The sequence below is a fragment of the Lactuca virosa genome, chromosome 6 (assembly GCF_052849685.1).
Source record: "Lactuca virosa cultivar CGN04683 chromosome 6, Lactuca_virosa_CGN04683_v6, whole genome shotgun sequence".
NCBI classification, from domain to species: Eukaryota; Viridiplantae; Streptophyta; class Magnoliopsida; order Asterales; family Asteraceae; genus Lactuca; species Lactuca virosa.
This window is the reverse complement of record NC_136431.1, coordinates 82,649,174-82,663,597: the sequence shown is the minus strand read 5'-3', so window position 1 is coordinate 82,663,597 and position 14,424 is coordinate 82,649,174. Positions and strand designations below refer to the sequence as shown.

The window sequence follows — 14,424 nt, the reverse complement described above, 5'->3', positions numbered from 1 at the left end:
GTGGAATGTTGTACCATACTATAACTGTTTACCCATCTCTTACTGAAACACTCCTCAAAACTGATATCTGAACCATGTGCCCCTATTAGAGGCAATAGAAACCGGCACCTTGTGACTAGTGACGATATCCTTTATGTAAAAGTATGCACACTTCACCGTCGATGAGCTCTCCCGGCAAGGTAAATTATAATATTCTGAGTATTGTTTACTTTATGACGGGTTTTTTCATGTGAGAAATTTCAATATAAGATTTTATCACTTAAATTAAATTTTGTCACCTTATATATTTTTACATCTTAATTAATAATCGTCACAATGTAAATGTACATATCAAATAAAAACCCCGTTATTAAAGATGACATATGGTCACCAGTTTTCGACCGTGGCACTACTTGTCATTATTGTTATGTAAACCGGTGTTAATGTGAAGTCTGATTTGCAATGGTGATGCGTTTTGAATAGACTGTCATGGAAACAATCGTGAAAATTACATTATGACCTTTAGTGACGAGAAATATAAAAACGACACTATCTTGTTTTCAGAAACCATCGCCAAAGACCAGTTTTGTAGTAGTGAAAAATGTCATTGGGTGACATCTTAATAAACTCAAGTAAAAGAAAGAAATACTTAACTTGTGGATTAAAATTTGTATTAATGGCTTTTCATTTGAGACATGACTTTTAATTTAATTTTAAAGATAATGTTAATATATTAATATATAACTTAAAACACATATCTAAAATATTTTAAATAAATAAATAAACAATCGTTATTCGGTTCTCATTTTAGTAACCAAAACTAATCCAAATAAAAAGTAATAATTTGGTTTTGGTAAATACCAATCTAGAAATCCAAATATTCTAACTATATAGTCCAATCCGTAATTTTCTAATTTTCTAATTTGGTTTTATCAGAATAGTCACTAACAATTATTTCAATAGTAAAACACTTTAAAATGGTGTTCTAAAAAATATTGCAGATTAATAATCCTTTAAATCTTATATTATTTTTTGGAAAACATATATTATAGTATTTCTTCGTTTGTTTAAAAAACTGTATATAAAGTAATCAACTTAAGAGACTTTGACAGATAAAGAAAAGAAAAAAAAAAATCATAATATTTTTTTTTTTCAAAAAAATATTGGAGATTACAACACGTGAGACACATACACACGCCATTGTCTGGTGGGGTATTAACACACACAAATTTCTGGTGGGTTCTTTACATTAAGGCATTAATTATATCATGCTTTCCTATAGCAATCGCACTTCCATTCCCATTTCGTATTGAACAGATGATAGGCTTTTTGTAACAGTGTGAAAATGATTCAAAACTAATAGGCAGGTCCTTTCATTACATCAACTTTCTTTTAAAAGAGAACTGTAAAAATACAGTTGGCAATGCTGAAAGCCACATATATACAAACACACATAGATGCGTACATGCTAGATGATTCTGGATGTGGTAGCTTGTTTAAAAGAACTATTATATGCATTATGCAGATTGGATGGCAGGCCTAAATGTTTTTTCTTTCAGTACATCAATTTTCCTTTTTCAATAGTTTTCCTAATCAGCTAAATAGAGTGAGCATCAGACTACTCTAATAAACATATTGGATGACAGATCAAAAATCAATTGTTTTCTAACAAGCTTAGGTTCTTATCTTCAACTACCATTCTTGCTTCTTGTTACCTCAAACAGGGACCTCTTCAGATAATACACAATGGGTATATTAGGTATTTGACTGGCAAAACAAACTAGTAATTATACAAATATTTGAAAGGCTTAGTGGGGGCAGTTGATTCCAATTCTTCATCATTAATCTGCCTTACTGTTTGCTCAACTCAAGCAGGCCACCAATTTGAGGTCACCCACTTAGAATCATTCATCTGACTATATAAACCTTCTAGGGATCAGTTTATACAGGCATCAATACAATTTAAATTCATCAAGATTTTCATTGAAATTATGAATCCTTGTCTTTTTCTATTTTTCTCACTTCTCTTGCTACTCATTGTGACTACAACTGCCAGCCAATTGGTAGCCACCGGAAAAGGAGGAGGTGATGCAAATGCAAATGGTGTTGTGAACAAGTGTTTGAATAAGGAGAGACTTGCTCTCCTTCTTTTCAAGGCTCCCCTTCAAGACCCTGATGGTAGTCTCTCTACATGGACAGCCGACGAACGTGATTGCTGTGAATGGAGTGGGGTCACGTGCAACAACCAAACAGGTCGTGTCACGGAGCTTGATTTGCAGTACTGTAATCTCGGAGGTGAGATTAGTAATTCATTGCTTAATTTAAGCTACTTAAATCATCTTGATCTTTCCCAAAATTCTTTCCATGGAAACTTGCCCACCATCATTGGTTCCATGACCCGATTAAGTTACCTTAACCTCGAATTCAATAATCTTTATGGAACCATTCCTCCAGAGGTTGGTAACCTCACCAACTTGCAGTACCTTTTTCTTGATTCTGTTGGAAGGTGTAGTGTTGATAACTTGGAGTGGTTGTCTCATCTCTCTCATTTGCAGTCCCTGCGAATGGATGGGATTTCCCTAGCCAAACAAAATCACTGGGTAGATGTAATTCTGAGTCTTCGGAAACTCTCATTTTTAAGTTTAGATGGATGTGAGTTATCACGGGTCATGTATCCATATTATTCATTTCTCAACTCGTCTTCATCAATTGATAACCTCTCTCTCCAAAACAACAATCTGACCTCATCCATGTATCTCTAGTTGTTCCCATTAACCAGCAATAAGCTTCGCATTCTTGATCTCTCTGGCAACATGTTAGATGGGATACCCAAGTATCTTGGTGACCTCTGTAGTCTGGAAACTTTGTATTTCGATGAAAACTCCGCTGTTGTCAAATTTCCTGATTTTCTTGACAACTTGTCTGGATGCACATCACTTGCATTGAAAGAGTTGGATGCTTCTAATAGCCAGTTTACAGGGTCATTGTCCGATGAGATCCGAAAGTTTTCATCCCTAGAATCTCTGTACCTATCTTATAATCACTTAAATGGAAGTATAAGTGAGAAACTGTGGGAACTACCGGGGCTTGAATTGCTTGATGTTTCTTTTAATAATCTTACAGTTCCTTCTACATATCACTTGTCAAGCCTTTCTTATGTAAAAGTTATTGATCTGATGTTCTGTAAGATAGGGCCTCACTTCCCAAAATGGATTCAAACACTCAAAAATCTTGTCGTTCTTGATCTTTCCAATACTGGAATTTCAGACACAATTCCTCTGCAGTTTTGGGACATGTGGGCTTCTCCTTTAACATATTTGAATCTTTCTTCCAACAATATTAGCGGGAAGGTATCAGATTTATCATCATATTTTGCCGATGAATCTATCATAATAGATTTGAGTTCCAATAGCTTTTATGGTCCAATACTGAATGTTCCTTCCACTTTGTTTATATTAAATCTTTCCAGAAACAAATTCTCTGGAGGGATCTCCTTTATATGCCAAATTGTTGATGGGTTCTTATCATTTCTTGACCTCTCTCATAACTCATTAAGTGGACAACTCCCCGACTGTTTGTGGCATTTCAAAGAACTACAGGTTCTTAATCTCGGACACAACAATCTATTTGGAAGGCTTCCTCCCTCTATTGGATCTTTGATAGAACTCAAGATGTTGTATTTATACAAGAACAACTTTTCTGGAGAATTGCCTTTGTCTTTAAAAAACTGCACGAACTTAAAGTCGTTGAATTTGGGGGCCAACAAGTTTTTTGGTAATGTGCCTGTCTGGATTGGGGAAAGTTTATCAGGGTTGTATGTTCTTATTCTAAGATCAAACAACTTATCTGGAACCATCCCGTTACAGTCATGTCAATTACCAAATCTTCACATTCTGGACTTGTCAATGAATAATCTCCATGGAACCATCCCCTCATGTTTGAATAATCTTAAGAGCATGGTTCAACAAGGATTCTCCCAAGATGTAGAGCTTCATAGAAAGATAAGAGGCAGGGTGTATGGATGGGGGGCATATATTGACCATGCACTGATTGAGTGGCAAGGAGATGAACGTGAATTCTTTAGCACTCTAAAATTGGTGAAGAGCATTGACCTATCAAGCAATAATTTAACATGACAAATCCCAAATGAAATTTCCAATCTTTATGACTTGATTTCCCTGAACTTGTCAAAGAACATTCTATTTGGAGAGATTCCCAGAAATATTGGCGAGATGAAAAAGCTTTTGACTTTGGATTTATCTAGAAACAGTTTATCAGGGCAGATACCATCAAGCATATGTCAGATGAGCTTACTGAATTACCTAGACGTCTCATTTAATAACTTGTCAGGGAAAATCCCATCTAGCACTCAACTCCAGTCTTTTGAACATTCAAGATATGATGGGAACACACGACTATGTGGACCTCCCCTTACCAAAAATTGTCCTGGAGATGAAGAATCTAAAGCACCACCTCTTACAGGTAAAAGTAGGGGTGATGGGGAAGACACAGATGAACTCTGGGGATGGTTTTATATTGGTGGGGGCATGGGTTTTGCTACTGGATTTTGGATAGCTTGTGGCGGCCTACTCCTCAACCGTGGAGGGAGGCGTGCTATTTTTCAGTTTTATGAGAGCTTCAGGGATTGGGTTTATTTGAAGGTGGCGATGTTAATTGCAAACTTGAAAAAGGCTAGACAAACGTAGTTTGTTATCTACTGTTTATTTTTGACTTCTTATTTTCCAGAATATAATGTAATTTGGCAAGGTTTTTGAAGTGCCTGATATCAATAAATTTGCCACTAACACTATGGGTGGCCATTTTCCGTGTTTTGTATTTAATAATATATTATGAAAAGTTCATATATTCGTAGAATATAAAAACAAGATGGAATTAGAGGTGCACACAAAACCCAACTGTTTTAGAAAAAAAAGGGTTTGATACAAACTGATTTTGTTTGAAACCGAACCTTCGATTTAGTAATGGCACAATAGTTAAGAGATAAAGACTTAATGCAAAGCTTGGAACAATAGTATAAGGACTTGAGTGAATCCTAAATACATAATAACTAGTCTCAAATATATTTGTTTATGCTTTCCTGACTTCAATAACGTTTTACTTATGTTATTCAAAAAAGAAGAGAAATAGTCATTTCTCAACAATATAATAATTAGCAAAATGGATAAGTGGCATCATACTATCTTAGTTTGGATAAAATACTTTGCTCACAAGAAAGCCCCACATTACCATTGTTATTGAACTTTCAAATGTATTTAATATCATGCCAATAACTTATAACTCCCAAAACTAGTGAAAGATCTTTTTAGCAATGCTCATTATGCTATTACAGTTCTCTTTTAACATAATGAAATTACAATGACTGCAATCTACGGATGGTTTTTTATAGAGAATCAGAATCAAATTGATTTTAGAAATAAATGGGCGTCAAAGTAATATGGCTGCTGGATTCCTTGTAAAAGATTTGAGGGATGACAACATGATGAGCTTTGTGACTTATATCTGAACAAGACACCTCAAGTTACTCAAATTATATGTGTAAGAAACTAACAATAAGAATTACAGCCACATCAACACAAAAAGGCATTTCTTCAAACAGTCAGTGGTGGCAAACATACATATTCACATCATTTTGCACATTTAATCTAGTAAAGAAAATTCTAGATAAACAACATTAAGAGAAAATGGTAAATGAGATTAAAATCTACAAAGTTGCTAACCTTGAAATGCTGATTCTAGATGAAATGAAAGTTTTGATAACAACAAAATGATAGAAGTGTATGGAGTGGAGCTTCACACTAGTACATAAATGACTTTTACTCGAAACACTTTTCAAAACAGGGTGTCACTATTTTGATTAATTGCGTCACTAAAGGTCATTAATGAAATTTCCATAACATTTTAGTCACATATTTACTAAGCATTGTCACCATTGTAAACCATGTTTAGACATTTAGCAATGGTTTAACATAACAAGTGTGACATATGTATTTACGTGTCATTTAATAACCATCACAACATAAAGGAAGATATCAAACAAAAAAACCTTAACAATTGATGATATTTTGTAACAATTATCAACCGTGACTATTGACATGAATTCTATCTTTATGCCACAAAATCATAAGGTAGAATTAGTCACAGTTTAATTTATTGATAAAAAAAATGTGTGACTATACGCAACTTATTACCAGAGCTTTATTTTATACAATCATAATATAAAAAGTAATCTTCATAAATAGCCCATGTGGTTTTAGGAATATGAAGTTTAGTCCCTAATTTTTTTTGGTCTCTTGGAAGGGCTATGTGGTTTCAGTTTGTATCGTGGTTAGTGGCGGAGGTTATTAAGGGCCAGGAGGGGTTGTGCCCCCGACCCTGCTTCTTTGCTTATAAGTAGTATTAACCGACTAGCTTTTATATATATCAGACCTAAGAATATAAAATTTGGTCATGCCCCCTGCTTTTTTGTAAGAACGGTAGTTTTAGTCCCCCCCCCCCCCCCCCCAAAAAAAAAAAAAAAAAAATTGTTCAGACTCCGCCCCTCATTGTGGTTAGTCCTCACACATATAAAAAGACTTTTATACCATTATGAATTTATTTTATATTTTTCTTTAAATAATAATACTTAAAAAAATTGAAATATATAACACCCCAACCCCCGCTTCAAGCACACCTATAGCCAATGTTTTCAAAATCGGATCGGAGATCGAACCGGCCTTTTTACCGGTTGGTCCTACCAGCACCTGTCTCAAAACCGGATGATGTCATAATTACATACAAAAATGATTTTTTTTAAATTCCCGTTTTTACCGGTTCTCATAACGAACGGTTTTTTGGTCTCTAAGAACCGGATCCGGGACGGTTCCCAGTTAAGCCCCAAAAGATAGCTAATAGTAACCACCCTTAGTACTAACTCATCACCAGAAACCCAATCTCAGCACCTTCAACTGCAGAATCGGGTTACAATCGTCATGTGGGGAAACCCCTACAAGTTGTTTCATCTAAATCCAACGTATTAGATATGATTCAAGTAAAAGCCCTCTTTGATGTAGCTGAATCCGCCTACGATTCCCCATTATATATATCGTCGACAATGCCATCGGCGGGGTTCTCGACTCATCATACCAATTCTTTATCTCTTCTAGTGCTTGTTTTAATCAACTGATCTTGCTTATTTCCCTTAAATATTTCCCTTAAATATGATGTCGATCTTTGTGTTAATATCAATTTACTTATTGAATGTGATTGTAGTTCATTTTAAGAATTTTTTGGGTGAAGGTGATGATACAATATTTGAACACCCTGTATTAATCGGAAAATCTTATGTGTTGGATGATTGATTTTATGTTTGTCGATGATATTGAATCAATTTTTGAAATTGATTGATTGTTAATCTTAGACTCCGGGTTAATCATCGATTCTATTCTAAAATGGTTTATGGGTGATGATTCATGAATCGATTTAAAGAAATTGGACTGATGATTGTTGATGTTTAATTTTGATATAGAAAGATGATTGATTTATTAGAAGATTTTGTTTGATATGGAAAAATCAATTGGTATTCTTATTGATGAGCATCAAAGAATAAAATGTTGGTGATTTTCACCTGTTTCATTTTGAGTTATGGAGATTATATTGTGCCAATGATATTCAAAATCATAGTTATAATGCAAGCACGGAGGTGGGGAATACACATTTGCATAAACCTAGACTAGAATATGTATATAAAAGGTTTAAGGAAAATTAAGCATGACCGGAAATATGAAATCAAATAAGTTAAATACTTGAAATCCTATATAAATCTAGTTATTAATGCTTCCTTATGTGACAACCCGAAATTTCTATCTTGTACAATCTTTCAAATTCAATCACAGTCAGACTTATTTCTGCTATCTTTTAGCATTGTTCAGGGTCTGTTTGAGTGTTCTAAGCCTAGTATATTCAAGGATTGAGTTTAGGGATGAGTTAACTTAATTCATCGTATTGCATTCGGGCCAAACACTCCATTTAGAGGAGTGTACGGTCGTACTCATCTGCATGATCGTACACATGAGTGAACAACCGTACACATGGGTGTACGGCCGTACACCCAAGGTGGCCGTGAACCCAAACATATATATATATATATATATATATATATATATATATATATATATATATATGTTTTCCCTTCATTCTGTCTCATTTCTCACACTTTCACCTCAAGAAAATCCGATTCTCTATCAACTATCATCAAGTTTTACACCTTAATCTTCAAAAGTGTAAGTATTCCTTCCATTGAATTGTTGATACATGGCTTTATCTAGTGAAGATCCATGTTTTCATCAATGAAATCTTCTCTTTTGATTAGATCTTCAAATCTTCTTCACTTTCACCAAGAACAGCAAGAACACCTACTTGTTCTTGAGCCTTGAACTCCTTAAAAGCCTTCAAAAGTGTGAGTATCTCTTCTATCTGCTTGTTAAGCTTGAGAAACACTTGATTCCTAGCCTTAATTCATCATCTAAAGCATGAACATGAAGGGTGTACGGCCGTACACACTTCATATGGCCGTAAACCCTTGTTTAATGCATGTATAGGCCTCAAACTCACCCCATGTTTCAACATAAGACCATGAGCACTTAATGGATGCTAGTTAGGATGAACACCCATTTTTGCATGTTTCTTCAATGAGTGTATGACCGTACACTCCATGGCCGTACACATCATAGCCGTACACTACATGAACCGTACACATCAAGATCGTACACTCCCCTAAGTGACCATAAACCCCTTAAATGCAATCACATGTGATTGTAACACTTAAATTCAAGTGTTTCCTAGTCCCTAAAGTGGTTTCCTATGATAATTAGTTGTTATATACACTAATTATATCCATATATGTATCATTATATGCTTAATAGGATCCGTTTGTGTTCAAGACTTCACTTGACACTTAGCATCCTACCTCGACCTTTCACTCGAATCACTTACTGCAGGTGAGTTCATACCCCCCGTATTTTCATAGTTTTTACTGTTTTAAGGGGGGAATACAAGTAAAACACAAAGGTGAGCTAAGAAAGCACAGTACTCTTTACGAAGGTACTTCTGTGCCTTGATGCAAGAAATGATCTGGAGGTTCGTTCTGGGTTTATCGCCGTAAATAACAAGAGTTTCGTTAGTTGGCAAGTTCAGACGAATAGCTCTTTCATAGCATAGGATGTCAACATGGTTAGGACACAACCAATCCATACCTATTATGACGTCAAAACTTTTGATAGAGACCGGCATAAGGTCTATTATGAACGAGAAGTTATTCAAGGTAAGAGTACATCCTATGTATATATCGTTGGTGGATTCGGATTTCCCATTAGCCATTTCGACTGTGAATGTTTCTTTTAGTAGTTGGGAGTTTTGATTTAGCAAATGTTTGAAATTATATCTCACAAAGCTCTTCTCAGCACCAAAATCAAATAGAATGCATGCGTAAGTGTTGTTAAGAAGAAACGTACCCGTGACCACTGCAGGGTTTGCTACCGCTTCTTCATGACCCAAGGCTAAAATTCTCCCAACTCCACCAGTATTTCCTGCTTTTGGACAATCTTTCTTGAAATGCCCTACTTCACCGCATTGGTAGCATGCTTGACCTACTCCAGTGGAAGGTACTTGATTAAGCGGTTGGGGTGGTGCTCTACAGAATCGGGCAGTATGCCCTTTTCTGTTGCAGTTACGACACCGCATTTCTCGACAATTTCCATTATGGTGATAATTGCACTTGTTGCACTTGGGGAGGTTACCAGCATAAGTCTTAGCCGATACAAGGTTAACAGGAACAGCAGCAGGTATAGTAGCAGCGTTGACTGCAATTTTCCCGGCATTTTTGCCGATGATCTTCCAGGAGTGCCTCCCGAACGACAAGTCGAATTCAGAATTGACTTAATCTTGGAGCTACCCCAGTAGCCAAATCCCCCTATCGTCTTGCACCTTCTGAAATACAGGAATTATCCAGCAAGCTTAACGAAATCCTTAGCTAAGGTTTCATAAGACCAAGCTTCTCACCCTAGGGAGCACCGGTCTTGTTCGTGAAGAAGAAGGATGGATCATTCCGTATGTGCATAGACAACCGCGAGCTGAATAAACTTACCGTTAAAAATCGATACCCTCTGCCTCGCATTGACGATCTGTTCGACCAACTTCAAGGTGCGAGCTACTTCTCAAAAATAGACTTAAGATTATGGTATCACCAGTTACAGATTTTGGAGGATGACATTCCCAAAACCGCGTTCTGAACTCGTTATGGTCATTATGAGTTCGTAAGGATGCCATTCGGATTAACGAATGCACCTGCTGTGTTCATGGATCTAATGAACAGAGTTTGTCGTCCATTTCTGGACAAATTCGTCATAGTCTTCATTGATGACATCCTTATCTACTCAAGAAGTGAAGAGGAACATAGCCAACATCTTCATCAAGTATTGCAAACTCTTAGATCAGAGAAACTTTATGCTAAGTTTTCAAAGTGTGAATTTTGGATCAGGAAGAAGGAATACACGTCGACCCTTCCAAAATAAAGGCAGTTGAAAACTGGTCAGCACCCAAAACACCTACAGAAATCCGTCAATTCTTAGGTCTTGCTGGCTACTATCGCAGATTCATCCAGAATTTCTCTCGAATAGCTAAGCCTCTTACCACCCTGATGCAAAAGGGTGTAACTTTTAGCTGGGGAGAAAAGCAAGAAACAATGTTCCAAATGCTGAAGCGAGCTCTGTGTAGTGCACCGATCTCGTCTCTTCCTGAAGGGACAGAGGATTTCGTAATGTACTGTGATGCTTCTAATCAGCGGCTTGGATGTGTTCTTATGCAAAGAAGAAAGGTTATATCCTATGCCTCAAGACAACTAAAGACACATGAAGTCAACTATACAGCACATGAACTTGAACTAGGAGCAGTGGTATTTGCTCTGAAGATCTGGAGACATTACTAATATGGCACGAAATGCACAGTATTTACGGACCATAAAAGTCTCCAGCATATCTTCAATCAGAAAGAGCTGAACATGAGACAACGACGATGGGTGGAGCTACTGAACGACTAAGATTGTGAGAATCTTTATCACCCTGGTAAAGCTAACGTAGTAGCTGATGCCCTTAGCAGAAAAGAATACTCGGGACGCTGAGTAAAGTCGTTGACCATGACAATCCATTCACATCTGTCCACACAGATCAGAGAGGTTCAACTCGAGGCCTTAAAACCTGAAAATGTGGTAGGTACAACCTTGAGAGGAATGGATAAAAACTTTAAAGTCAGGGATGATGGAGTCTATTGTTTCATGAACCGGATCTGGACACCAAAGTACGGTGGTTACAGAGACGTGGTTATGAATGAAGCACACAAAACTCGATACTCCATTCATCCAGGTTCAGACAAGATGTACCTGGAACTCAAGAAACTATACTGGTGGCCAAACATGAAGGCCGAAATTGCTACCTTTGTGGGCAGGTGCCTTACTTGTGCCAAAGTCAAGGTAGAATACCAGAAACCTTCAGGTTTATTACAACCTGAAATCCCTGAATGGAAGTGCGAGCGTATTACAATGGATTTCATAACCAAGTTACCCAAGACATCAGGTGGTTATGATACTATTTGGGTAATCGTCGATAGATTAACCAAATCCACACACTTCTTACCAATCAAAGAGACCGACAAGATGGAGAAGCCAACAAGAACTTACCTCAAAGAAATCGTTAGACTGCATGGTGTGCCAATATCTATTATTTCTGACCGAGATAGTAGATTCACTTCTCGGTTCTGGAAGTCTTTACAAAAATCTTTGGGAACTAGGCTGGACGTGAGTACAGCCTACCATCCACAAACTGACGGACAAAGTGAGAGGACGATTCAAACTTTAGAAGATATGTTGCGAGCTTGCGTGATAGACTTTGGTAATGCATGGGATACTCATTTACCCCTTCTAGAATTCTCTTACAGCAATAGTTATCACACTAGCATAAAGGCTGATCCTTTCCAAGCTCTCTACGGCCGTAAGTGCAGATCACCTCTGTGCTGGGCTGAAGTGGGTGACACGCAGCTAGCTAGAAGCCAAGTTCCTGGTAGTACTCTCACTGGTCCGGAAATCATTCGCGAAACCACAGAGAAAATCGTACAAATCTGGGAGCGACTTAAAGCTTCCAGAGATAGACAGAAAAGCTACGCTGACAAAAGAAGAAAACCTTTGGAATTCCAGGTTGGTGACCGCGTCATGTTGAAGGTCTCACCCTGGAAGGGCATGATACGCTTCTGAAAGCGTGACAAGCTGAATCCAAGGTACATAGTACCATTCGATATTCTTGATAGAATCGGACCAATAGCTTACAAAATCCGACTACATCAAGAACTAAGTGACATACATCCTGTTTTCCACGTCTCAAACTTGAAAAAGTGTCTGTCCGACGAGACTCTTGTTATCCCACTCGAAGAAATCGAGATCGACGAGAGCCTCAACTTCATGGAAGAACCAGTAGAGATCATGGACTGAGAGGTCAAGCAAACAAAGCAAAGTCGTATTCCTATAGTGAAGGTTCGCTAGAAAGCCAAGAGGGGACCGGAATTCACTTGGGAGCGCAAGGATCAAATGAAACTGAAATATCCTCATCTTTTTGCTTAGTTATTTGTAATTGCTTAATTGCTTAGACTCTAATTTCGGGACGAAATTCTCTCTAATGAGGGGATAATGTGACAACCCGAAATTTCAATCTTGTACAGTCTTTCAAATTCAATCACAATCAGACTCATTTCTGCTATCTTTTAGCATTGTTCAGGGTCTGTTTGAGTGTTCTAAGCCTAGTACATTCAAGGATTAAGTTTAGGGATGAGTTAACTTAAGTTCATCATATTGAATTCGGGCCAAACACTCCATTTAGAGGAGTGTACGGCTGTACTCATGTGCATGACCGTACACATGAGTGTACAACCGTACACATGGGTGTACGGCCGTACACCCAAGGTGGCCGTGAACCCAAATATATATATATATATATATATATATATATATATGTTTTCCCTTCATTCTTTCTCATTTCTCACACTTTCACCTCAAGAAAATCCGATTCTATCTCAACTATCATCAAGTTTTACACCTTAATCTTCAAAAGTGTAAGTATTCCTTCCATTGAATTGTTGATACATGGCTTTATCTAGTGAAGATCCATGTTTTCATCCATGAAATCTTCTCTTTTAATTAGATCTTTAAATCTTATTCACTTTCACCAAGAACACCAAGAACACCTACTTGTTCTTGAGCCTTGAACTCCTTAAAAGCCTTCAAAAGTGTGAGTATCTCTTATATCTGCTTTTTAAGCTTCAGAAACACTTGATTCCTAGCCTCAATTCATCATCTAAAGCATGAACATGAAGGGTGTACAGCCGTACACACTTCATATGGCCGTAAACCCTTGTTTAATGCATGTATAGGCCACAAACTCACCCCATGTTTCAACATAAGACCATGAGCACTTAATGGATGCTAGTTAGGGCCATGAACACCCATTTTTGCATGTTTCTTCAATGAGTGTACGACCGTACACTCCATGGCCGTACACATCATCGCCGTACACTACATGAACCGTACACATCAAGACCATACACCCCCCTAAGTGACCATAAACCCCTTAAATTCAATCACATGTGATTGTGACACTTAAATTCAAGTGTTTCCTAGTCCCTAAAGTGGTTTCCTATCATAATTAGTTGTTATATACACTAATTATATCCATATATGTATCATTATATTCTTAATAGGATCCGTTTGTGTTCAAGACTTCACTTGACACTTAGCATCCTACCTCGACCTTTCACTCGAATCAGTCACTGCAGGTGAGTTCATACCCCCGTATTTTCATAGTTTTTACTGTTTTAAGGAGGGGGGGGGGGGGAATACAAGTCTAACACAAAGATTTTTTGTTATAAACAAATGGTTTCAAATATCTTATCAAAATGGATTTCAATTATCATCAAATCAAATGATTTTCCATGATTGTATCAAAATGACATCAAGTCACCAAAATGAATTTCAAAATGTCAAACTTCTTTTAAATGTTTTTATAAACTTATATTTCTCCCAAAAATCATACTAGTATATATATATATATATATATATATATATATATATATATATATATATATATATATATATATATATATATATATATAAAAGATTTGAAAGGCTTAGGACTGATAACCCACTTTTGTTCCTTTTCCTTGTTTGGATGTGGGATTACAAGTATCAGTTATATGTCCGAGTGTCATTTAAATTTTACTTATATATATTTGTATATGTATACAAGTATAAAAGTTAGTTCATTAAGTTCAATTACCCTTTGTAACATGTTGAGCAAGGGGTTGCATTCATGAACACTCGTTATCAAATCAGAAAGTACATATAAATTATTA

At 36.7% G+C, this 14,424-nt stretch overlaps 1 protein-coding gene and 1 pseudogene across 1 annotated transcript; both read left to right on the top strand.

Annotated features, from left to right (window-relative positions):
- Positions 1-1,950: 1,950 nt before the first annotated feature.
- Positions 1,951-2,741, top strand: LOC145119077 (receptor-like protein EIX1). The gene has a single exon (XM_079054721.1). The coding sequence runs from the start codon at positions 1,971-1,973 to the stop codon at positions 2,739-2,741; it is 771 nt and encodes a 256-aa protein (XP_078910847.1). The 5' UTR covers positions 1,951-1,970.
- Positions 2,742-2,792: 51 nt separating this feature from the next.
- On the top strand, positions 2,793-4,685 carry LOC145119076 (receptor-like protein EIX2; annotated as a pseudogene).
- Positions 4,686-14,424: the final 9,739 nt, after the last annotated feature.

Excerpts from the sequence above, each read along its gene's own strand:
- LOC145119077 (XM_079054721.1), top strand. The coding sequence starts at position 1,971 with ATGAATCCTTGTCTTTTTCTATTTTTCTCACTTCTCTTGCTACTCATT.